This window comes from Astatotilapia calliptera, chromosome 13, assembly GCF_964374335.1.
Source record: "Astatotilapia calliptera chromosome 13, fAstCal68.1, whole genome shotgun sequence".
Classification (NCBI taxonomy): domain Eukaryota; kingdom Metazoa; phylum Chordata; class Actinopteri; order Cichliformes; family Cichlidae; genus Astatotilapia; species Astatotilapia calliptera.
In genome coordinates this window covers 20,908,191-20,932,438 of record NC_137434.1, presented here as the reverse complement: position 1 = coordinate 20,932,438, position 24,248 = coordinate 20,908,191, and the positions used below count along the sequence as shown (strand labels likewise).

General features: G+C 38.7%; 3 protein-coding genes across 6 annotated transcripts in view; 1 reads left to right on the top strand and 2 right to left on the bottom strand.

Annotated features, from left to right (window-relative positions):
* Positions 1 to 10,456, top strand: part of fmn2a (formin 2a) — a 40,790-nt gene extending 30,334 nt beyond the window's left edge. For all 3 annotated transcript variants that reach the window (XM_080287575.1, XM_080287574.1, XM_026189930.2), the window contains exons 14-18: positions 2,163 to 2,255; positions 6,935 to 6,986; positions 7,988 to 8,137; positions 9,146 to 9,227; positions 9,470 to 10,456. In XM_080287575.1, coding sequence (XP_080143701.1) covers positions 2,163 to 2,255; positions 6,935 to 6,986; positions 7,988 to 8,137; positions 9,146 to 9,227; positions 9,470 to 9,496 — 404 coding nt within the window. In that variant the 3' untranslated portion in view covers positions 9,497 to 10,456. The remainder of the gene's footprint in view (positions 1 to 2,162; positions 2,256 to 6,934; positions 6,987 to 7,987; positions 8,138 to 9,145; positions 9,228 to 9,469) is intronic.
* Positions 10,457 to 10,534: 78 nt separating this feature from the next.
* On the bottom strand, positions 10,535 to 17,325 carry grem2a (gremlin 2, DAN family BMP antagonist a). Its single transcript, XM_026189931.2, has 2 exons — positions 16,974 to 17,325; positions 10,535 to 11,932 (listed from the first exon to the last, which is right to left on the bottom strand). Exon 2 carries the CDS (start codon positions 11,929 to 11,931, stop codon positions 11,353 to 11,355), a length of 579 nt encoding a protein of 192 aa, XP_026045716.1. The 5' UTR covers position 11,932; positions 16,974 to 17,325; the 3' UTR covers positions 10,535 to 11,352.
* Positions 17,326 to 18,233: 908 nt separating this feature from the next.
* The window catches only part of rgs7a (regulator of G protein signaling 7a), a 50,636-nt gene continuing 44,621 nt past the window's right edge, over positions 18,234 to 24,248 (bottom strand). Inside the window, exons 14-18 of one of the 2 annotated variants that reach the window (XM_026189974.2) lie at positions 24,090 to 24,215; positions 20,921 to 21,107; positions 20,523 to 20,612; positions 19,346 to 19,382; positions 18,234 to 19,102 (exon numbers count right to left, since the gene is read on the bottom strand). In XM_026189974.2, coding sequence (XP_026045759.1) covers positions 19,362 to 19,382; positions 20,523 to 20,612; positions 20,921 to 21,107; positions 24,090 to 24,215 — 424 coding nt within the window. In that variant the 3' untranslated portion in view covers positions 18,234 to 19,102; positions 19,346 to 19,361. The remainder of the gene's footprint in view (positions 19,103 to 19,345; positions 19,383 to 20,522; positions 20,613 to 20,920; positions 21,108 to 24,089; positions 24,216 to 24,248) is intronic. The other variant, XM_026189975.2, reaches the window with a different exon arrangement.

Sequence of the window (24,248 nt, the reverse complement as noted above, 5' to 3'; positions counted from 1 at the left end):
TAAACATGATGATGAATCACTGGTGCCAACTCTTTACCCAAACATTTTAAAATGGACTCAGGCAATGTGGAAAACTGTCCTGTGACTCATAATCAACTGAAAATTATAGATGCTGGTCTTCAGGACTCAAGTGTCAGGGGACTGCCTAGCTTCGTCTCAGTGCATAGCTCAAAAGCAAGCTTTTGTGATACTGTAGGGGTGCATTAGTGAACATGGTATGGATACTTCTCTGATCTGCAAAGATTTGATTAAGGCTGATTAATATATACCGTATTAGGAGAAACATTAACCATCCAGATGACCCATTTTTCAGGAAAGAACTTACTTGTTTCAGCGACCCAACCACATTCTGCATGCATTACAATAGTAAAAGAATCTGGATGCAACTGGGAAAACTACATGTAACATGGTTAGTAATGACCTTTATTAACCATGTTTTTCACACAGGGTCAGCATTTAATCCTCAACAATGGTGTTTTGGTGACACAAATTATTATTATTATTATTATTATTATTATTATTATTATTAGACCTAGAAGTTGCTAAGAGTTGGAATGCTATTTTATCAGCTAAGGCTAGCTACCCTTGTTAGCAAGCTGTATTCATAAACTGCATAGGTGCAACCACATTGGCTGATTAGTGCTAAGTGAAAAAAACACCAGAATTTCACTCACCTAAGCCTTAGTGTTTAGATAATACATTAAAAATGCTCCACATGCACCAGATACACACAGTGAAGAAGTCCAGCTTAATCTCGAGCTGTTTGTGAGAGGCCTGTCAGTCAAAAAGGTCATGCCCCTGATTAAGAAGTCGAGGTGGAAGAAAAATATTCACCCTATTTCATGTTGTTATCAGGGGCAAAACTGGTCTAGAATATGCTTTTTGGTGCAGTAAAGAGTCACGGTTTTTTTTGTTGTTGTTTTTTTTTTTTTCCCCACTTTGCCTTGGCTTCATTTACCAGCTCTGGATCTTGTCCTTTAGTTTTGCTTTTTATATTTAAAATTTAAAAAGTCAGCACAGAATGAACTTGAATCAAGAAAAAGGGGGTTATGTGATAATTCCACAAACCATGGAGTTTGTGGAACAATAACTCTTAAGTGGGAACGCAAAAACACAAAGTAAAATAGGATAATGGAGAACTGTATTAATGTTATGTCACTACACATTAAGATCACAGGAAAAGGTTTGGATATTTGATAATGACAAGCCAAACTCACTGGCTGAGTGAAAAACATCTTAATTTATGCAGCATTTAGAAAATGCTCATTTTCATTATTCTTGCTCTAGAGGTGATTTTTTTATTTTTATTTTTTTTAAAGTGTATCTTTGAGCAAAATGATGCACGTGAGTGTGTACTTGCAGCCTGATCGACTATTCCCTAAACCTGGTCTGTTCTCTATCATGTTTTATGTGTTTTTGCTGCTAAACCAATCAGACGCCTAAAACGTATTGCCAAATATTGTTTTTTCTCTGCTGTAATGATTCTTTAGGCTGTTCATTATTTGCAATTCATAAAGATGGAGTTACTCACAGGGGAAACTGACTTTCGACCCCAGTGGCTGTGGCACATACTGGCCATACATAAATACATCATCACATGCTATACCTGCAGACCTCTTCATTACCTAGCAGAGGTAGCTGAGTGCTCTAGCAGACATGGGCTTCGATGACAGTTCCCAGAGGGGTTTTCCGATAGGTAGGCGGCGTAGAAATGGCCTTGGCTGGCCCAAAGGACATCAGCAAGTAATGCAGTGGAGAGAGAGCTTGCTTTGCCTTTTTGGCTGAGGCACCATATGGTCGATGAATTACCACTTGCCCAGTCCCGACCTCGTTGTTCCCTTAAGCGTCTCATGGCCTCTCCACCTCTAAGGCCTTGAGCTGAGCTTGTGTATCTGTTATGCTTGCAGATCGAGCGTAACAATAAGTTTCTCCTGGGATCAGACCGCAGGCCTTCCTGGTTGCTAGGGCTAACTTATTAGTCATTATGGGTTATTATGTCTTTGCAGACACTTATTCAGCAAAAATTCAGTAGAGATTTATTAAAGCAAGCTCAGCTAGGTTAAAGAGCACTGCAGATAATTAAAGCGCCAATGGTGGATAAAATATTTCTGTTCTGGAAGACTCCCCCACCCCCCTTATCTTCTAATCTTTTGTTATTTCAGCATGCTCTGCTGAAACGGAGAAAGTTTGGAAATTGTCCTCTGAAGAGAACCTGCAACCATTCAAGGACAAGATGGATGAATTTCTCAATCGAGGTGAGAAAACAACTGAATATGATTTTGTCTACAGTCTATTTGACTCGACTGTCAGTGAATTCCATTTAAATATTAAACTCAACAATGAACTGCAATGTTTGGATCTTTGTATCAAAAGCTTGATGTATCTTTGTATCTGTACCATAGCCGTCTATTACTGACAATCCACACCACTGCACTAATATGTTCCTTCATTACTTTAAACTAGGGCTGAACGATATATCGTATTTGCGATAATATCGCGACATGATCAAGTGCAATTTTCTAACCGCAAAGGCTGCGATTATACTCTGGACATGTCCAAATTCATGGGCTGCATCCTCCTGAGGCCGCATTTGTAGACCGATTACGTCACAGCGACGCGCCGAAGGCTGTCCAAATTACTACCATATCCCAGAATTCATAGCGCGGCCCAGCCAAACTCCAGTTTCCAGCAATGGCGGCCGCTACTAAGTTTTAAAATTACTCATACTAATCTTTCAGGGTCACAAAATAAACTTTTAACATATTTTCAGGCGAGAAAGTAGTTGTGTAAACATCAAATATCTGCTCGGTTTATCAAGATATCCCATATTTGCAAAAGTGCTTCGACGTTTTCAGAGGCGTCTGCTACCCACCAGCTCGACAGCTAGCCGGGAGCTCGAGGGTTACTGATGCGGCCGAGAACGGCACAACTCCCGGCACATCATTTTCAGATCACCGCGGAGTTTCGCTGCTCGGGTTAAACGTAATATATAAGTCACTTAGACAACCTAAAAATGTTATTGTTGGGCTTTTTTCAGTGTTTTGTTTGTTCGTGAGTAAATCGGTTTGGCTGAGATTAAAGTTATTAGATTAGATAAAATAAAACTTTATTAATCCCCCGGGTGGGTTCCTCCTTGGTTTTCACACAGCTGACTAAACGTCAAACAGAAAACTTATTAAACAGAAGTATGAGACAGTCGAGAATTTACACCAGTGTCTGGTTATATTTTAGATAGCAAGAAGCAGACGGCCGAGTTTATTAAACTCCACCGAGACAGCGGTGACGCTAATCAGAAGGCTAGACAGTCCAATTTCACGCCTTTAAACTTTAAAGGCGTGTTTGTGTGTGTGTTTATACAATTGCTATTATGTTTGCACTTTATGTGTAATGTTACTGACTGCAGAGATCAGTAAGATGTGTGTATTTTTTATTTATTAGTTTTATTTATTTAATATTATTTTTTAATTTAATGACTGTCTAGTAGTTCACAGATGTCGAAAAACTGAGTGTGGTAAAGCCACTGATTTTTTTTTATGTATATTTCTGCAATCTGCACATTGTACTGACTTTCATTTTAATGTTTACACCAGGGTTCCTTGTCAGCACTTTATGCTCAGATGTTTGTAAGCTAAAAATAAACTATTGTGTATGTTCAAATATACTGTTGTGATTGAAGAAGTTAAATAAAAATGTCAGTCATCAATTCATGCATCACCTCATGTCATCATAACAGAGGTCTGTCTTCCAGGAAAGAACAGTTTAAAATTAATATAATATAGTATTGGCCATACTATATGATGTATTGCTTGTCTTTGTTTAATAATACAGAAGACAAAGACCTTAAAAAATAATCGCATATCGCATCGCAATCGCAATATTGGGGCAAAAAATCGCAATTAGATTATTTTCCATAATCGTTCAGCCCTACTTTAAACATAGTCACTGTAGTGTATTTGGAGTTCCATAAACACTGTTCTTCTGCTGAAAATCCTTGCCAGATCTGCAGCTGAATTTGCATGTTAAGTATCAGACCTTTCCATAGAAATAATTTACTACTTTAAGAGTGCATGCTTTAATTTAATGATTTGTGTGAGCCTATGTGACGCAGCTCATCCATCAGAATGATGCAAGTTGTCCATGCCTGCAAACACATTTAAGATCTGTTTCATACCGTTTTACAGTTGCTATACACACACAAAGACTCAGTCAGTGTAGTTTCCATAGGGACCTCTGTTTATTTCAGGGTGTATTGAATAATTCACTGATGTTGTTTCAAGTTTGCCTATCTGTTTTGAAAGATCATGACTGCACTTGGAGTCAGTTTAGGGTTTTTTTTAATCGTGATCTCTGCCTAATAAAATGAAGCACTCTTGCGCTGACTCAAAGGGGGAAAAAAAGTCTAAATTTGAACTTGTCATGTAGCTTCTTGCTGTAAATTGACTGCCAAGAGGAGAACTGTATAATGTGGCGTAAAACAGACTTTGGAAAATTATCTTTTTCATTAAGTAGACTTTGAATATTACTTGGTCTTTATTTGTGCACTCAGATGTAGAGGAATTTGACTGGAATAATGATACTTTGCCCTAGAGGTATTTGGATGAAAACAACAAAGGGTTTGGCCTCTGAGTACCGTGGCTGCGATAATAAAATTTGTGAGCTGCAAATTTTCAGTCAACAGGAAAAAGCTACTGCATTTTTGTTTAAATAGCATCAAAATCTACCCAAAATATAATCGTGTTTATTTGTCATATTCACCAGATGTCATGAAGTTGAGCTTTTATCTGTAATCTAACATCTGCATGCAGCAATATTAGATTATTGCAGTCTACTTCAAATGTGTAAGACTTACTGGATTTTTTTTTTTTTTAAACACTTGTTTTAGAAAAACAAACCAATAGTCATTATTTATGTAGCACTGGCTTTGACCCTGGGTACATTCAGTTGACTGTGACCAATCTTCCTGAAGGACCCAACTTGCAGGCCTCTTTCCAACTGCTTTTGTATTCAAATGAGAGTCTAATACATAGCATATGTGCTTCAGCAGTAATGCTCACTGTCCATTTTAAAGGAAGTCTGCAGATGAAAGCATCTCTCCCATTTCCACCTCTCCCCATCTCCGTTCCTCTCTCTGTGCGTTTGAGAGAAATATGGGGGCTCTCTCTTTGATGCAAATGATGAGGTTTTTCCTCTGAGACCAGAATGTAAGCACTGTAACATGGACATGTGACTCACAAGGCTCCAGACGGGATTCTTGAGGTTCTTCCACTGCAGCAGTGAAAAAAGAAACAACAGCCAAATGTCTTATTTTTGTTATTTCTGTAATTTCTAAAAAGCCTGGGGTTAAACCGTTTCTGGCTCCACAGTTTAAACCGCTTTTGTTTATTTTCTGACCATGCAACTAACCACAGAATAACAGTGGGAGCGGACTTGTTGGAGCTTGGCTGTTTGGTCTAGCTCCATTTTCTCCACTCACTTCACAAATTCTCATGCATGCAGGCCTTTGATGGAGTCAATATGACTAGCAAGAGAGCACCGGCCATGTGATAATCTGTTTCTGATGAATGTAAAGATTACTAGTATGACTGATGACATACTCTTGCTACATTTTCTACTAACTGCAACCTAAGAAATCAAAGCAAATAAGCCAAGAATGTTAAATAAACTTTTAAACATCAATGCATAGCACATTATGGAAAAAAGAAATATTGACTTTAGATAGACATGTTGATGTTGTGCAACAATGCTGATGTTTTATATCTTTAAACAACCTTTTTTTTAAGTTTTCCTCTTTTGTTTGATTCTCTCCCATAATATCACAATATCTTAACAACATCACAATAAGATTATTAGAAAAGAGCAAACTATATAGACTTGATACTAAATCATTCGGCATGATAAAGGGTATTTAACAGTCTATTATATATTATATTTTATATTAATTTTTTAAAAATGTTGTCGCATTACTTCATATTTCTCATCAATTTGTTATCATTTTTGATGGACAATCTGCAGTGACGGGCAAGATTGTAGTCTGCAGAGTGATTTAGCACTTTAGAATGATAACGCATAGAGCTCCTCTCAGCAGGTTTGTCTGAGATCTTTAGATGTGGTTCTGGCTTCAATTACACAAAGCAAGCAGATATTCAACTGGGTAAAAGCAGCACACGGGTTTGTGCCAGGAAAGATTCTCTGTTCCATCTACTGTCATCTGTCTCACAAAGCTATTTGCAGGCCATAGGTCATTTCTGATCATTTGACAGTTTAAGACAGCAGGTTACACATTACTGACCTTGAGGGAAAAGAGATGTTATCTGGGCAAGAATTTAATGCCTAGCCTTTTGACAGTTATACAGCACCATAGTGAAGATATAGACCAACAAAACACAGCTGGATCGACTCTACAACTGCTGATATATTGAAAAAAATGAGATGAAAAATCAGCCCTTGGATCTGAAATTTGATGAGTACTAACCTGCGATGCTTGTCTAACCAAGGCTGTCACATTTGACTGCTTTTCGTTCATATCATAATTTATAACGCAGTCAAAATGATCCCGATGGCACCCCAAGATAAGTGTTGTGGTCTGCTGGAACTGCTTGCTAATGTGCACCATGATGTCCAACTACTCCCTCACACCTCACACAAACATGAACACAGTCATCTGTCTCCATTTGAAGTAATATTACACAAAGAAGCACTTGTTCTGCAATCTCCACTACTCATTTGTCAGTTGTGCAACAGCATACAATCCAACACTCAATAATGTCATGGCTCGATGTTGACCCTGAGCAGGACTTTTGAGTTAAGTAATGGTGACATCTTGAATCTCCTGGTATATACAAATCACACTATAAATGAAAGAGCTGTCTTTTAAGGGAAATGCAAAATCCGTCTATTTGCAAATGCATAATTTTTTTTTCTTACTCTTTCACAGCCAAAACTGAACTGGAAACGCAGGAGAACCAGCTAGCAGAAACTCAGAAGATGTAAGAAGAGTTGTGTGTGTGTGTGTGTGTGTGTGTGTGTGTGTGTGTGTGTGTGTGTGTGTGTGTGTGTGTGTGTGTGTGTGTGTGTTTAAAAACCTTTTCCTACATATCTTTGCTCAAAAAATAAATGTTACTTTGCATTTTATTTCCTGGATTTACATTTGGTCGTCTTTTAAGTTTCAAAGCAGTGATTGTAGTTGTGAATTTGAAAGTAAGGTATAATGCAATCCAACACAGTTTGAAGTGATATACTCTCGCTGCAGTGAAGAAATATAATCTTGCAGCTTTGTCAATATTTATGACTCCTGGTTCCTTCAATTACATGGAAGGTGCAGGCCGTCATGCCAGGCCTTCAGTAGACGGGAGGCCCCCTATGCAGTGTCTATGTTGTTTATCTAAGTGGAGCGAGAGTAGACAGCCATGGCTCCAGGCTTCTGTTACTGCTGGCTTGGAATGTGTTCCTATAGCACACTCCAAACAAAGAGACCCCAACCTGTCCACGATATTAATCCACTCAAAATTGCTGCCACATTTAACACCTTAGTGTATGTCATCCGCTGCTCTATGCACACTTTCTTTTTGCAAGATCTGTCTTTGGCTCCTTTGTCTTTCATCACTCATGCTTACACACCAATAGAGTATGTGCATGTATGTATACACAAACATACAAAAGAGGTTCATATGGATAAGGAAAAGGAGCGATACAGCAAAATTCATCATTTTGGTTAAGTCAGATTTTCTTGCTTTTGCAGCACTAATAGCATTTTTTTTTCGTTGAAATGCACGGTCATTATTGTTTTTATTCTTTTTTTTTTTTTTTTTTTTTTTTTTTTAGTTACTCTACTATTAAATCTCCAAAAAGCACATTATTCCAAGATTAGCTATCATATTTTGCATATCTGCGTAGGACTGCCAAGTTTCACAATAATTGGTATAGTTTTCTGTAATCTCGTGTTGTAATGTTTTGGTCTTGAAGTAATGTTTTTCTTCTCTGTCCTCAGTTTCTTGGAGTTGAGTGTATCCTTCTCAGTCAAACCGAAGGCAGGAGAGAAAGAAGTCTCTCCCCACACATTCTTCTCCATTTGGCATGAGTTTTCCACAGATTTTAAAGACCAGTGGAAGAAGCAGAATAAGCTGATCTTACAAGAGCGGTGAGCCATATGAAGATTCCTGTTCCACAATGTGACATTTTCCATGATACGGATAAATCCCTCTGATAGGACGCTTAAAACTTTTGACTAAAAATGGAGTATTGCTGAGATATCAGTCCATTTTTTTTCTTATTTTCTCTGATTGGGAGCCTTAAAATGTGATAACAGATGTGCCTAGTGCTCCTTCATTTTGAATTTTCCCCAAGCTTGAGTTTCCAAACCATTAATAACATGCAGTGCATCTCATGTTCACTGAAGATCCTATCAGATTCATTCAAATTCATGAAGGGAAAGAGGGCAAATGACCCAAATCTTTGTCCTTACCCCAGCAATGAAAAAAAAACACATGCATCATCCAGTTAGCTTCCAGTGGTTTGATAAATATGAAGATATAGCTGCATATGTCAACAAAAAGCAAATTGGTCCATTATTTCCAATGAAGATTGACTTGTGATAGTATTTGTAAGCGAGGTCCAATGTCATAGTCTTTGCTTGTTCAGTAGGAAAGAATAAAAACTAATTTGAAAGCATTAACTCTTTGTCCTTTGCCATATGTGGAACAGTAGATGGTAATCCTCACTTCTGCCTGTATGGGCATGCAAAGATGCAGCACTACCATGCATTGAACATGTAATGGGTAGAGACAACAGGCGAGTCTGCTAGTATAAACTGCTCTACTCACTCAATGCCAGCATGTTAATCATTTTTCTTTTTAAAGAGCAAATGAGTAGTGACATTTCTGGCCCTCTCCTTGCTATAGTAAACTAGAGTGAATCATTTCAGAGTAGAAGGTCTGGCCTCCTGTCAAACCAAAATCCTTGTGTTTAAATGCCCCATGACCACAACTTGGATGGTATAAACCTGAAATCTTTAGCACTATACTACATTTTTCTTTTTTGATGGTGTAATGGTGAATTTTAGTGACTCTGTGTAGCTCTATGCAGCTAATTAATTGCTCTTAACATCTTTATCACATGATTGGCATTTATTTCTCCTTTTTTTTTTTAGGGTCAAAATGGCAGAGGAGTCTTTTAAACAGGCCAGGCAGAAGGCTTCCTACAATGTGACACCCAAACATGCAACTGGAATAGTATGCATAACATTTTACTTTTTCTTATTACTGTATGGAGTCATCTGTTTTCTATTTATTTACTGTAATTCTAGCAGTACCTGCCTTTTTCTTTCACCTAACAGACCCAATTGCTCGCAAATGCTTGTCAGTGTTTTAAGAAACAACAATCCTGGCTCTTATAGTAACATTTTAGAGCGGAGCGCCAGTGCTTCCAGCTGTAAATAACTCACACTTTTTTCTTGTCTTTTTTTTTTCCACAGAAAGCAAAGTTGGGTAAGAAGATCTGAAGCAGACAATGGAAAATTATCATCACCTAGCCTATTGCACAAGCTGTGTTTGTACAATCTGACACGAGTCATCAGTCATTTTTAGCGTTTATTTGCTCCCAGTATTTGTTTTCAATTGGTTTAGGGCTGTCGAGTGTGAGCTGGTTCAAAGTGTATCGTTTAAACTTGGGATTAAAGCTAATGTCCTTACCCACCATTTCACAAAATGAAACGAGTCTGTGTTATAAAAAGGCATCCCTAAGCTGATTACTGAATTCAAGTTGCATGAAAATTTGCTATAAATACTTGGTGTTCTTTTTCTGTTTTGTTTTTTGGTGACACTATGTTCAAGCTTTATCAGTATACATAATATGTAGCCATTTTTATTGCCGTTTCCAACCCTCAGTTTCTAGAAAAACCATTAACACGTTGTTCACATCTCCCTTGATGGTGAAAAGCACAGGATTTTATAATATTTCTATATGGTGCCTTATTGCATAGTGGAGACTTTAAATGAGTTGAACAAAGCTTATTTTTGAGATGCATCAATTGTGATTCAATGATACCTACAAGGAAGAAAAGTCTGTTTACATGGCCTGAAAAATAACTAATTTACTCCTTTCAAGATTTTCATCTGGTGCGTTTCAACTGCGAATTCTACGTGTTTTACATACAGCACCTCATCTTTTAGTGTTTTTTATTTAAATGGTCATGTCTTTCTAAGTCATGTGATCTGATAAATCCCCACTATTGTTCTTTTCAACATTAATGTAAATATGCTTTCTTTCAAGCAAAATCCTATGCAGATAGTTTTACCTTTTGTGTTATGTGAAAGAGTGTGAATATCCATTGGCTAAATCAGCAGTAGAATCATGTGATGTGGTTTTAATGTACAATACCAGCACTGTGTTTTGACTGAATACATCTGACCATTAAAAATAATACAAATATATATTTATTGAATAAAAGACATTACCCTGATTTTTGTGATAAAAATTCTGTTATTGGTGATCAATTTCTGTTTATCATATGGCAAATTATATGCACACTACACATCACTTTGTTTTATATGAAATAGATTTAATATATTTTTACATACTTAAAACACACGTGTATATATTGTATACATTGCATTGCAACTCCATTACACATGCTGCAGTTTTTTTTTTCTTTATTTTTTGTCTCCTGGCTAGTATATTTGTGGAAAATGTACAGTATACAATCAGGTTTGTATCCAAGCAGGTGGATGGTGTGAATTGTTTCATCTTTTCTTTGACATCATCATGTTAATACAAAACAAAAAGGGTAACAGAATACTTGTGAAACACGACAACAAAAAAGATACTGACAAGCTGTCTAAGATTGTAGAACCACCTATAGATACACATTTTACAAAGACTGTTTTAATTGGTTGCACTAATTATACAGTTGGACATTACTTTAATGCACTTCCTTTTGCTTGGCCATCCTCAGTGTCCATAATGTTCTGTCATTTTTAAGAGGTACTTTCTTGACTCCTTTAGGTAGATGTGATATTTTTGAAATGCTACAACTAAAAAAATGTCCATTGTTAAACACCAACAGCTTTATTATCACTGTCTCTACACAGCCACTTGATTTATTCTTTTTTTTTTTTTCCTTTTTAACCGCACTGGCATATGAACATGGCTGCTACTCTCTAATTAAATCATTGTTGAGCTTTTGTGTATTTCTAGTTCCATGTTTCATTTTGTTGCAAGACAAGCCATTCTTTGTACAACACGATGCAGAACAGTTCCTCTTGAAGCCAGTCCTTGTTTGGCTAAGTTTGTGAATTTCTGCCTCTGACAGCACATAAATGATGTCATTCCAAATTCGAAAGACCTTTAAGTCCCCCTTCACAGTTTCCCATGGCCGCTCACATCCACAGACATGCAGCGACACTGTTTGACTCTCTGCACCTTGCGGTGTCTGAAAGGGGGCTGCAGGTCTGGGCAGTCTAGCTGCACTGTGAGCTGTGTGATGCGATGTGGCCTACAGAAGGAGCAGGACTGAAATGGCTCCTGGGCTTTGTTGTGGTTTTTTCTTCCCGAGCCTGAGGTTTGGCCTCGACTCTGTCCCTGACTCGAGCTTGGACCCATATGCCGTGGTATGTAGAATGAGTTACACTGGCCATAGCAAAAACGGTTGACCACAGTGCGGCTGCGGCAGCCCTCCTCACTGATTGTCTGACGAAGAGGTTGGGTCTTGCACCAGTCTCTGCGGAGGTAACGGCGCTCTGTCACAACCAAGGCTTCCCGGCTAGAGGATAGCACCTCTGGTTTCTGCTGAAGCAATCGATGGTGACGGTCCGCAGACAGGTTTCCTTTGGACTTGTATGGAGATGGGATGGCTCCCTGAGGACGGGACTTTTTGGTCTCTGCAGTGATGCAGAGCACCCCAGCCAGTATGACAGGGATAGTTATTCTCCACAGCATTCTGCAAAGAGAGATACATTACTATACAATGTAGCGAATAGACGGAGAAAGACATCTGCACAAACAGAATCTGGACATTTACACTAAAGCTGGTGTAACACGTTTAGGTAGTATGAGATGAAACATGACAGTCACACAAATGCTTACATGATACTAATGTTGCCAATTATGCTTGCAACTGTGAGAATGCTCATTCCTGTTGAGCCACCTTTGCAGTTTAGCCTTCCAGGCATCATTGAGGAAATGAATCCATCACCAGGGCCCCCATTTGTCAGCATCTCTGTGTCATTACTTCTATTTGCTTTCCTCTCGGCTACGCAACTCTTCCAAAAATAAATAAAGCCCTGCCATCAAAGGATACACTTAAACACCCATAACGAGAAGGGGAAGTTGATTTTATTGGTCCCGTCGCTGGGTAAAATAATTAGGGCTTTGCTTACTTTAGTCATGAACTATGCCGCAGATATGTAAACAGGCATTAGAGAGGCCCATCTGCATGTTATTAGGGAAAGAGTCGGAGAGCCGTACAGTTCACTCATCTACTCTTTGGTGATATACGTGAAGAAAACTAAAGTGAGAGTGATTATGGGCCTATATTGTCCATAATCACCAGTGCCTTTTGTACAATGCCAGCACCATAGAGATGGTATGATCTGGAGAAATGATTCCTCTTTGAGTCAAAACGGAGTACGCGCCCGTGTGCAAGCTGTCAGTATTTGCGCCAGCACATTTTTGACCATCACTCAAGCATCTTTTCAGCAGATGTTGCTCTTGACAAGCATTGCATGACACCAACTTAGAAATTCTGACAGAGAACCAAACGGCCTCAAGGCCATTGGCTGCTACTATTCGCAGACTCTTCTTTGCTCTGCTCGTATGTTCTCTTTGTTCCTTTCCTGAACCTGCAACTCACTCTGACATGGAACAAATTACTTTATCATAATCCACTTTGTTTTTTGCCTTGTTTTTTTCTGCCCTTGACCCTGAGGTCATGGCAGCTCTGTCTGAGCAGCATGAGCACTCGAGTCTGTATATCACTGTCCCAGCAGCACTTGCCATAAGCTAGACAGCAGCTGTTAGTCCATCTACCAGATATAAAGTATGAATTTTTTTTTTTATTAAAAAATAAATAAAGCCATACGTTGCAGTTAGTTAAGCACAGAAAATGGAGTGTACTGTTAATTTTTTTCTTGTTCAAATCTAATCTGATGAATTTTTTAAAGGGTTTTTTTTTGTTATAGTTTGGTTTTGCTTTGCTTTTTTCTTAAGACATCTGTGTACAGTCTGCTAAGGAACTAGATCAATTATATGGCTGAAGTAACAATGTGTGTCCAGATGACACACATTTAAGCCAGTTCTTACACAGGAAATTATGATTTTGGCACCTAAATCATATCCAAATCGGGAACTGGACATCCAAATAATGTCTGTGGTTCTTCTAGAGATGTACATTTTTGCACACATACAGACCATATATATACTCCCCTACGCTCACCCACCATAAGGTTAGAATAACTAAAGTAAACAATCCCACTGTCTTTCCCCCACCTGCTCTATCAGAGAATATTGACCCCACTTCATCTTTTAGTGAACTACCTTCCACTTAAGGACAGTCTCATTTGTCTTTACCTGCTTCATCTTATTCCTGCTGACTGGGAGTTGAAGTGCACAAACCCCTGATCAGGGTCACATGCTCTGCTTTTGTGTCCAGGCTCTTGTTTTCCCATTTTCCCTAAATCAGTCTCTTATGTAGCGCCATGTGACTCCGGTGATCTACAGTCTGGATAGCTCTTGGGGCTGGGGAGGGATGACCTGACTGACTGTGTACACAGGGCATGACAAATGACCTATACAGTCAGCAACTGCGCTTCCTCTCCACCCCCAAACTCAGCTGGTGTTAGAGTAGTAGCCCTGCTGAGCTATACCCATCAATCTCTCTGCAAGACAAATTGTGGTTTTGGGGTAACGATTCAGGGGCTTTTGGGGGAGTCTGAGGTAGATGGTTAGTGGTTGGGGATAGAAGATGGTGGGGGGGGGGGGGGGGGGGGGAGAGGGGGTTGCAGACTCGTTGGGGTTTCTGGACTCATGACACACCGGGAAACAAAACCAACACTACTTGGGGTTCATGAAAAATATAACTTCATCCCTCCTTGTGAGCTTTTTCTTTCTTTTTTTGTCACTCTTGTGATTTTTATTCTTGGACACACAGCACCGATCATCACACAGTCCTAGAGGCAGGAGGCGACTGTGGTTTTGAGTGTTAATGCTGGGACAGAACTGAGCACAACCTTTGTGTCTGCTAAACACTAATATTGTCCACAAACACAGCTTTATGTTTTACCAGAACCACAAATACTTTGAATATGCTTCACTGAACTGTGACAGACCTTGGTTCCAAAATTCAAACCTCTAATGAAATTACAAATGCCAGACACAAATACCAGAGAGACTGCTGAGCTAGACACAAGCTTTTTGGAAAACAGCTATTATCATCAGTGGGAACTTGTTATGTTTTGTTTTTCAGAATGGCATGATAATACCATGGTAATGTTTTCTGTCTGGATAACAATGGGCCTTTTTTTTTCAAATCTTGAAGTCAAATGAAAAACAAAATTATTCATGAAAATCGCCAGCCTGGCAGCTAAATATCTGAAGATTTCAAATATCCAGTTGTTAAATAATTGAATAAAGAAAGGAGAATCCTTTCCAAGGCTTTCAAATTTGTACACACAGATGTACTTCCACTAAACCATGCGAAACATCTTCCCAGCACGTCTTCAAAGGCAGGTTAAAACAAACAAAACCTGATGCCTCAATTATTGGTGCGTCAGAAAGTCTCATACATAGACTGGTAAGTGCAGTTAATTACAGTAGAACTGCATTTAATTCACCGTGCAGCTCAAACCTCAAACACACACGGGTAGCCACACACGCACACGCGCACGCATATGCACCCATGTGTGGCCACACATGTGTGTGTAATCACACACACAGAGACACACATACAGAGTCAAACGCACATACACAGGATGCAAAGAGAGAGAGAGAAAAAGGGAAAGAGAGGTAAATTAAATGTTTTCACTCGGAGCCAATTACACAAAGAGGAACCATGTCATTATCTGCATTTGCGGATTGCATTTTCCCAAACTACGCTTCACTGTTGGTTCATTAACAGCTGGGGGTTGGGGGGCTCTTTTTAGGGGCTTTGCTGTGTAAATGTGTCTAACGCCAACATCGCCAGGAAGCCGCTTTAGGCAGTTCGGGTAGCCATTTGTCACCACAATCCGTCTTGATAATGACTAGCAGCCCAGATATAATGCTTTCCAAGCTAAGTACTGGCAAGAATGTAAGACAACTTCTTCGCCTCAGCAACATAAAGTGCTTTAGTGGGGATGAAGGCCAATTAGAAATCCTGTGATAGTACACTAGTTGTCACTGCAGACGTTATAAGCTACAGCGATTAACACCACCTTCCATTTACACTTAAACGAAATGTTTTTCTCCTTTTGTTTCCTCTTTAATAGCTTTGTTTCACATTCTTACATTTATTATCTGTGTCAGCTTGTTTAAGGTATTTCAAGCTGGAAAACTTTATTATCTTTTTATGATATATGAAATAAAAGTATTCTTTATCCAATGAGCACCACTTTAGGATCTTCACTAGGATGTAAGTTCTCTGACTTTGAGCAATGTTTGGTGAGTTACTGTGGCCTGCTACACCAGAAGGCCACTGTGTAATAGGATGGTTACTCTTGAAGACTCTCATGATTTGTTGGCATATCAAAGTTTGCTTTCAACTGAAAAATGTGCCACAACAGGCCAAAACTGCAGTTTTACTCCACAGTTTTAATTCACGTTCCTCAGCATCAGCGGGAAGTTCCTGTTTACATATAATAAGTGCAAACTTGACACGTTAACCGTGTTACTAAAGTTTGCTATCAAATGCCAGTGCTACTATCTCCAGAGACTCACAATGACGTGGTTTCTGTTGCTTAAGAAATTACAATGTGTCTGTGTGCTAAATCCTCTTTGACATCAGAGCAGATTGTACAAGGTGGTGCAGTCACCAGAGCCGTAAGCAGGATCAGAAGGCAAACTCCCCACCATTCCCCGCACGCATACTGTAGGGACACGCACACACATGCACACATATGTTCTCAAACCAACTTGGAGAGGTATCAGCGCACACAACACAAAGAGAACACGTAAGGGAATATAAACTTGTGCAACTGAACAGGGAAGAAAAGAAAAGAGTAGAGATTATTCAGCACCCACAGGCTATTGTAGTAACATAAATGGTCTTACTACACATAGTGTTCATTAAGATCATTATGTCTCAGTCTCATATTCACTGGAAAGGCTAAACTGCCTCTTAAGCTCACTAAGAAGAAAAGTACAACAGGCTGTCATCACTCACTAATTCTCTCACTCACAACACTAATTACTTGGAACCTCCAGCCACTAATTATAGTAATTTAGCAGACACTTTTATCCAGAACACCTTTCAACGCCTTGAAGGTGTATATTTTTACAATGGGTGGCCCCAGTGGGAATCAAACCATCAGTGCTGGGACATTATACTAAATAGCTGTACAACTACCGCCGTTCCAATTACATGGTTCTGCACTTAGTCACTCAGAGACGCACTGAGTCAGTCAGTCAGAAACTCACGTGGGATATGATGAACCAGCACTCAGACAGTTTCTCTTCTCTCTGGGAAATCCAAACGCTAGACTACATGGCGCGTTCACGTACACGGTCACATTTCCTCTTATGTGCTGCAAAGCTGTGCGCCTTTAAATAACGTATCATTATATTTCCGTGTAAAACGGACATTACAATGGGATACCATAGCTGCCCGTGTGTATTATCTAATATCGAAAACTTTCTTGAACTTAATGTTAATAATTTCAAATTAGTGCAAGCCATGCGTTATGAAAGATTATATGTAAAATCATCTGCTGAAGCGCTTTTTTGAGTCTTGAGGCATTCAATATGGTATAAAGTCAGTGCTATCGAAATGTAATGTATGGTTCGCATACCTTTTTATGTGTGCAGCGGGACAGTGATGTGTCGACGATGCATTCAAGGGAGATCGTCCACCTTCAGTGGTCCTTGCGTCCGCTTCCAAGTTTCGGTTTCCATGGCAACATAATCTGCGGTATCCTCAGGCTTGTTCTTGCTCCTCTTCTTCCCTTCTTAAAGTTTGGGACGTGCTCAGTTTCCCATCCTCTTGGGCAACGTCTTTCTCTCTGAGTCTAATGTTCTCTTTTTGGCTTTTAGATTAAGAAAATAAGCTCCAGACTGCAGTCACAGTAAGCCCATATCTTAGTGTCCTGGAGACTGTCTGCAGTCTGTCTTTGAGCGTGTTTGAGTCACTGTAAAGCCTGCCTTAGTTTGAATCCCCACCACCCCTTTCCCTCCTCAAGAATGGGAGGGTTTTTCCTATTGGTCCTTGCTATTGTGTGAATCAAATCAAGCTTCATTTCTTTCACTTACATCTAGGAGAGACAGGCTGTTTATTTCTGTCTGCCCTTTAATATTCTGAATATATATATATATATATTTATATATGAATCCCTACTCATCCATAATAGGCAAATCTAAGATGACAGATTTTGCCTTATCTTATTTTTCCATCGTAAGTTTTCATTTCCTCACCTTGAATTTGACAGTTAATGGCACTTTACTTTTAAGGAAGTGGATGAGATTTGGAAAGTGGATAAGAGAAACAATGGTTGCCTAAAACCCCCTAAATTATCCTTTCTTATTGGCAAATCACCACATCAAAACGAAACCCGTAACCTCCAATCCATAAATCATCTGTGCATGCACTAACAGCATGCTTTGAAAAAAAAAATGCCACGGTTCACATTCCTTGATGCAACCGAGACAATGATGTTTGTCTCTTTTGCGGCTCTGACTATGCTGACCACTGGGCACAAAGACTGAAAACTCTGACTGTCACTTCTGCCATCAAAGAGCTGAAACATCAACAGACCGTGCAAAACCTCAGATGGGCAGAGTTTGAACAATAACCCTTTCAGCAAACCGGAGGATGATGACACTTTTGCATGACAAAACTCCATTTGTCTGCAGAGTACCGTAGCTCATTTTGCTGATCTGTGTTGAAAACTGTTTTTTTTAACCGATGGGAAATAGTTTACCCCCATCTAGTGGCAGAAAACAAAAGTGCATAAACCCGTTGGATTATATTAAAACTGATGAATATTTGAATGAATGAATATTTAATTCTAAAATTGTGTGTATACAGGAAAAGAAAAAATCAGACCTAGGCCATATTAACAGATAGAGGGCCAACTTTAATAATACAAGTAAGTAAAAGTGTCTTTAAATATGGTATAAAAATAAATGCAGGAGAGAATAACAAAGAATTATGTTCTACGCAAGACAGGAGACAGCATTTTTTTATGTAAATCTGAATGTGACTTTACAGGAGCAATGAAAATCATATGTGCTAGTTATTTGTAGTGCAATAAAATAATGCAAAGCAAAAATAAATGCACCATAAATAATAATATTAATCATAATATATATATGTATATATATATTGTATATTCATTCTGCACAACACTTCCCATAGCGTGACAAAGTATCTGTGATCTCAGATCATGTAAAGCAATGACATTGGTTAGATTTATCAGTTTAAGCTGTCATTTTATATTTTTCTACATTTTTTTCTTTTGTTTTTTGTTTTTTTTTTCTCTCTGACATCATTTGTTTCAGCTGGAAGTGAGAGACAGGAGGGAGGTTCCGATCCAGCATTTATGATGGAAAGAACTGGAACACTGGGTATAACTTTCTTCAGTGTCATTTTTTTATTTTTTCATCTTGACTGTCTGTCAGTGTCCCCTCAAGTCCAGCAGTGCCTCCTTTCTGAGAATACTGGAAATATATCAGGTATTGAAAGTGGAGAGAGAAGAAGGAACATCCCCTCCATGGACATGCAACATCCTGTGGACAACAGATGAACAGAAGGCTTGGCTCATCATCCGGCTGGGCCAAGAGCAGATGACAGACAATGAGGATGAAGAGATGAAATGGTTCCCCTCTCCATGTCCCAGAGAGAGAGAGAGAGAGAGTTGGCATTGATTTTAGCATGATGGCACACAACTGGTCAACCTCTTGGATGCCAGTGGTTTCCCCTGCGCTGGGAGAAGAGATAAGAAGACAGAAAAGAATGAAAATAGGGAAGAAGGTGGAAGAAGGGAAGAAGAAATACACAGTATTTTAACAACACACTTAGTGCAGGAATTGCACATTTTGTATTACATTCAATAGTAGAATTTAGCACAACATTTAAGTAGAGTAGCAATCACAACATGCTGACAAGAATTAAATAACAACAACCAAATGTAGTACATGAAGATGATATGGTATCATTGGACATTACCTGGGAGTAAGACCCTTCAGAATAAGTTCTTACTTTTCTGTTGAGACAAAAAAAAAACACATATTTGAGGTGACTTTAGTTTGTGGATTCATAGGTCACTAAACAAATTACACATATGTAAGAATCGCTAGATCAACAAAATATGCAGGCTTCGTTTAATTTTAGCTGGCATAAAAAAGAATATTCTGCCATCATGTAAAACATACTACTTTCACATCATAGTCAATCAAAAAGAAGAACTAACACAACATACGCCCCAAAATTGATGTAGGTTTAACAGTTTTTTCTTTTAAAAAAAAAAACATTAATACAATACTGAAATTTTATTTGCCAGATAGATGGGCTGTTAAAGAGTAGGAGGTGTGAGACAGGGTAGGTTTTTAACCACGTGGATGCGCTTGTGTAATGCTGAAATATTCTGCATGGTATGACATCCCATTTTTCTGTATTCATAAGAGTTTCTACAAGCCTGACAAGAGTCCTGATCAGCTCCTCCATCAAATACACCTGAAAGAGACTCCATTAATATATTGTACAAATCCGCTTTGCCTGTTATTGTTTGCAGCGGTCCGATTTTATTTGCAACTTTTTTTGGTTTGAACTGGTTTGCACTTTGGTTTGGGAGACATAGACTTAACAACTGAATTTAACATCATTTTGTCTAAAAACAAATATGTAATTTCAAGAAGCTACTTGGAGTCTGAAATGCACCAGGCTGCTAAAGCAATAAGGCATGGGAAATCCAAATCCACTGTGATTCCTGTATTGTTCCAAATCTGTCTGCTGCTGAGTTAACTTTACTATGATAAGTCAATAACAATATAATTGTCAATTTCTTGATTTTTGTCCCTTAGTGAACAAATAAATATCAACATTACTCCTGTAGCAGAATACACTGTATGATACTACAGGTAAGTGTAAAAGCAAGTTGCAGACTTGTTTTTATGCAAGGGGATTACTGGGAATGGGATAAAATGTAATTTAACAGACTTTGAAAAGGTGTGACTTTGGTTGCTAGAAGGGCTTATTTCAGCATCAGCAAGTCAGCAGAGTCAGTTCAAATCCAAATAGAGTGTCACGTAATGTCATCTACATGTACTTCTCTCATCTTATTTTCTCACTAACTAATTTATCAAATGTTTTTAGCCAAGCTTTATGGTTTATTTGATTTTGTTACCTTCTTCTTGGCCTGTAGTAATTCCTGGTAGGCACTGGAACGGATGAAACGGCTGTAAGAATCACTCTTCATCAACTTGTAGATGTGTTCCTGGTGAAGAAACACATAATGTGAGAATGATGAACAAAAGCACGAGTATGAAGTCAGACACAAATAACACTTGTACTAAAACCAAATCAAAAAAATCTTTCACTGATCCCCAAGACTGTGGTTTGTAAACTGCTAAGAGTAAATATCTCATTGGTCTGTCAGGTACACTCAGCACTAGTTTGATCACTGTCCAAGTCCCAGTGACAGGCTGAATGTTCCTATTCCTCTCTACATTGTGCAACACAAACTAAACAGCCGTGGCTATTATTTAACATCTCTTCATCATTTCCTTTTGGGCAACCATTCACCTGTGCATCCTCGAAGGCGTAGCGTCCAGGATCTTTGACATTCTGGGTGGTTTTGTCGTAGCTCTTTGAATCCACATTGATGGCACTGGGTGCCCCTGGGGCCAAAAACTCTTGCCAGATCTCCTGGACTCTGGTTGGAACTTCTCTAATTGGACGCTTCTTTAGTTCCTGGACTGCTAGCCAGAATCTGCAAACCAAAGTCACAACTACTTCAAACCAATGAAGGGATAATTACTCGCAGTCCACATCAATTCCACAATGGACTAATTTTGCATGCTGTCCGTTGTGACCGCGGACAACTGAGCCTGGTCAACTAATTTTGTTTTATTGGACTATTGGCAGATATTAGCTTGTGATAGATCGGTTTGTATCAGTGTGTATTTCGTCAGATATGCAGTGACAATTTTTTACTTATTTGTTTGCTTTTTTTTAAAGTATTACTGAGTTATGAATTAAGGAATACAGGGCAAGAAATCATCCTTGGGGTAATTTAAAAATGTGTCATTGGACCGTCTCAGAAAGTCATTGTTTGCAATAGAAGCAGATGAGTATGCAACTCAGCTGACCAAATGCTCATGTGGAGTCAAATGGTATTTTAACTCGAGACCCTAATTTGGCGTAATGTGCACTAGGTTGTCAGATGATTAAAACCATGACATCTGCAGCTTTTGGTATCTAGGCATTAGTTTAAAAAAATCATCTTCAATAATAAGTTGGTAATTCCTTTGAGGGCACCCCTTTTCCAGTTTTTACCTTTTATATTAATGAATTTGCTCCATCATTCTGTCATCACACAAAAGAAAGAAAATGTAACACGTGTTAAGGAATGTGACTGGACTATAATGGATTTCTGAACTTTCCGGGGAGACTTCAACAGAGACAGATTGTAAAAGTGGAAATTATATCAGCAGGAAACCATTTTAATTTAAAAACCCCAGGTGGATAGAGGTTAAAATATTTATGAATGACAGTGCTTGCGTGCTTGCTAGTGGTGGACGTGTTAATTTCCAGGAGAGTAAAAACTGAGAGTTTAATTAAACTGACCTAATTATTAACTTTGGGCAGCAACAAATCAAGCATGTAGGGAGCAAAGGAGCCACTCTGCACACAATTACACTACATTTAGCTGCTTGTACGTGGCTCTGATATTCTGCCCACTGTGACAGTGTGCATATTTTAAGTGATGCACCCACCAGCTATCCCTGCTTTGAAAACATTACCATTACTATACACATTTTATAATTACTCTCCAAAATGCCTTACACAGGGGAAGAAGTATTGACTCCAGTAATAGCAATCACAGTAACAACATGTTGCTGCTGATATGAAAATGCACCTATTATTATGAGTCATTTGTACACCTAGTAAAAAGCCACTCAAGTCATTATTGATCATGTCTACCATCAAAGAAAGATTCATCTCAGGATAATCATATTGACATGTACTTTGTGATTCCTGTGTTTCATATTGCTTTTAATGTATGTGCAGCTAGAGAAGGAGAGCATTCTCAACCGTCACTCATGGCAGCAAATTTATTCATATATTCCCATTGTATGGAGTGGGATCATGAGTTCAGACTAGGCCCAACCTACATGTTTTACCTTTACAGCTGGCTTAACAGTTTGTGGCACAGATTCAACACAGTGCTGACAACATATCTCAGAGATTTTGGTCTATATTGACATGATAGCATCAAAACATTCCTACAGATTTGTCGGCTGCACATTCATGACGTGAATCTCCCATTCAGTCACATCCCAAAGGTGCTCTGTTGAATTGTGACCTGGTGACTCAGGAGGCTGACTGAGTTCAAGAAACCACTTTGAGGTCATTTTAGTTTTGTCACATGGTGCGTTATCCTGCTGGCAGCAGCCATCAGAAGATGGGTATGCTGTGGTCATAAAGGGATGGCCATGACAGTCAGGTCAGCTGTAGTTTTAAACAATGATCAATTGATACTAAGGGGGCCAAAGTGTGCCAAGAAAATACTCCCGCAATACAGCATGCAGTGAATTCATCCTACAAGGCAGGATGAATTCACACTTTCATATTGTTTACACCTTATTCTTATCAAACCAGAGAATATTTTTCCAATCTTCTACTGTGCAATTTTGGTCAGCCTGTTTGATATGTAATCTCAGTTTCCTGTTCTTAGCTGACAGGAAGGGCAGCCGGTGTGGTCCTCTGATGTTGCTGCCCATTTGCTGCGTAATTTGGTTATAACAAGTGAGTATTTGAGTTACTGTTCCTTTCTTTTTCTGTGGAATCAGTGTGGCCATTCTCCCCAGACCTGTGGCATCAACAAACAAATCTTAACCTTTGGCTCACTGGATTTTTTTTCTTTTTCAGGCCACTCTTCGTAAACCCTACAGATGGCTGTGCAGGAAAATCAACAGTTTGTGAAATACTCAGACCAGCCTGTCTGGTCCCAACAACCACACCACCTTCAAAGGCACTTAAATCACATATTTTTCTGAATTCCAATCAGCAGTGTGTACATACCTTAAGTTGTTGTCTTGTGAATGGCTCATCACATGTTTGAGTTTATGAGCGCTTAAGCGATTAGGTTATACCTACTAAAGTGTGTTTTTGAGGTATTATTATTTTTATACTAGGCTACACTGCAGAGTCAAAACATTTCTTTTCACAGAAGTAGTTTCTGGTTGCTTTGGAGATTTAGACTCAATATCAAGCACCGGTTCATTTTATAAATTATAACAAACTTTGATTAAATTCCAAATGATATATTTTTATCATTGTTAAAATAAAATCTATCTCAACCAGCTACACTGAACTGCTGATGCATTATTATCTTTTTGTATTTTCTTAGTACTCCTTCCACAACTGTTGATCTTTAAGTAAAGTAGCTGCCCTTGGATGACAACCATATCTAAATTTTGGATAGTTATAGACAGATGCTATAAATGTTTCACTGAATGCAGAGCAACGGTGGTAAAGCAGCTGTTTAATATTTTTTACTCATGGTTGGCTGTGATACAAAGTGCTTTAACATCCAGTCAAACATGTTAATATATTTTATATTTATATTAATATTTCAGCTAAGATGAGGACATTTCTAATGTAATATGGTAGACAGTGCAATACTGGTATAATGCATGTACTGTATATGGGCATGCTGCTCTATAGAAAGAACTTTTTCATGATGTACCTGAGATTCTCTGAGCTGAACTCAGACTCCAGGAACTTTAGGAACTGCTCTCTCCCAACAGGATCTTTGAGAACCTCGTCAATGCCAAAAGCCCACCTCTTTACCCTCTGCTGGCCTGGCTCCTTACTGGAGGAGGACACAAAAAGTACAACACGTTTT

What these genes read in the sequence shown, in the direction of transcription:
- grem2a (XM_026189931.2), bottom strand. Translation starts at nt 11,931, where the DNA reads ATGCTGTGGAGAATAACTATCCCTGTCATACTGGCTGGGGTGCTCTGC.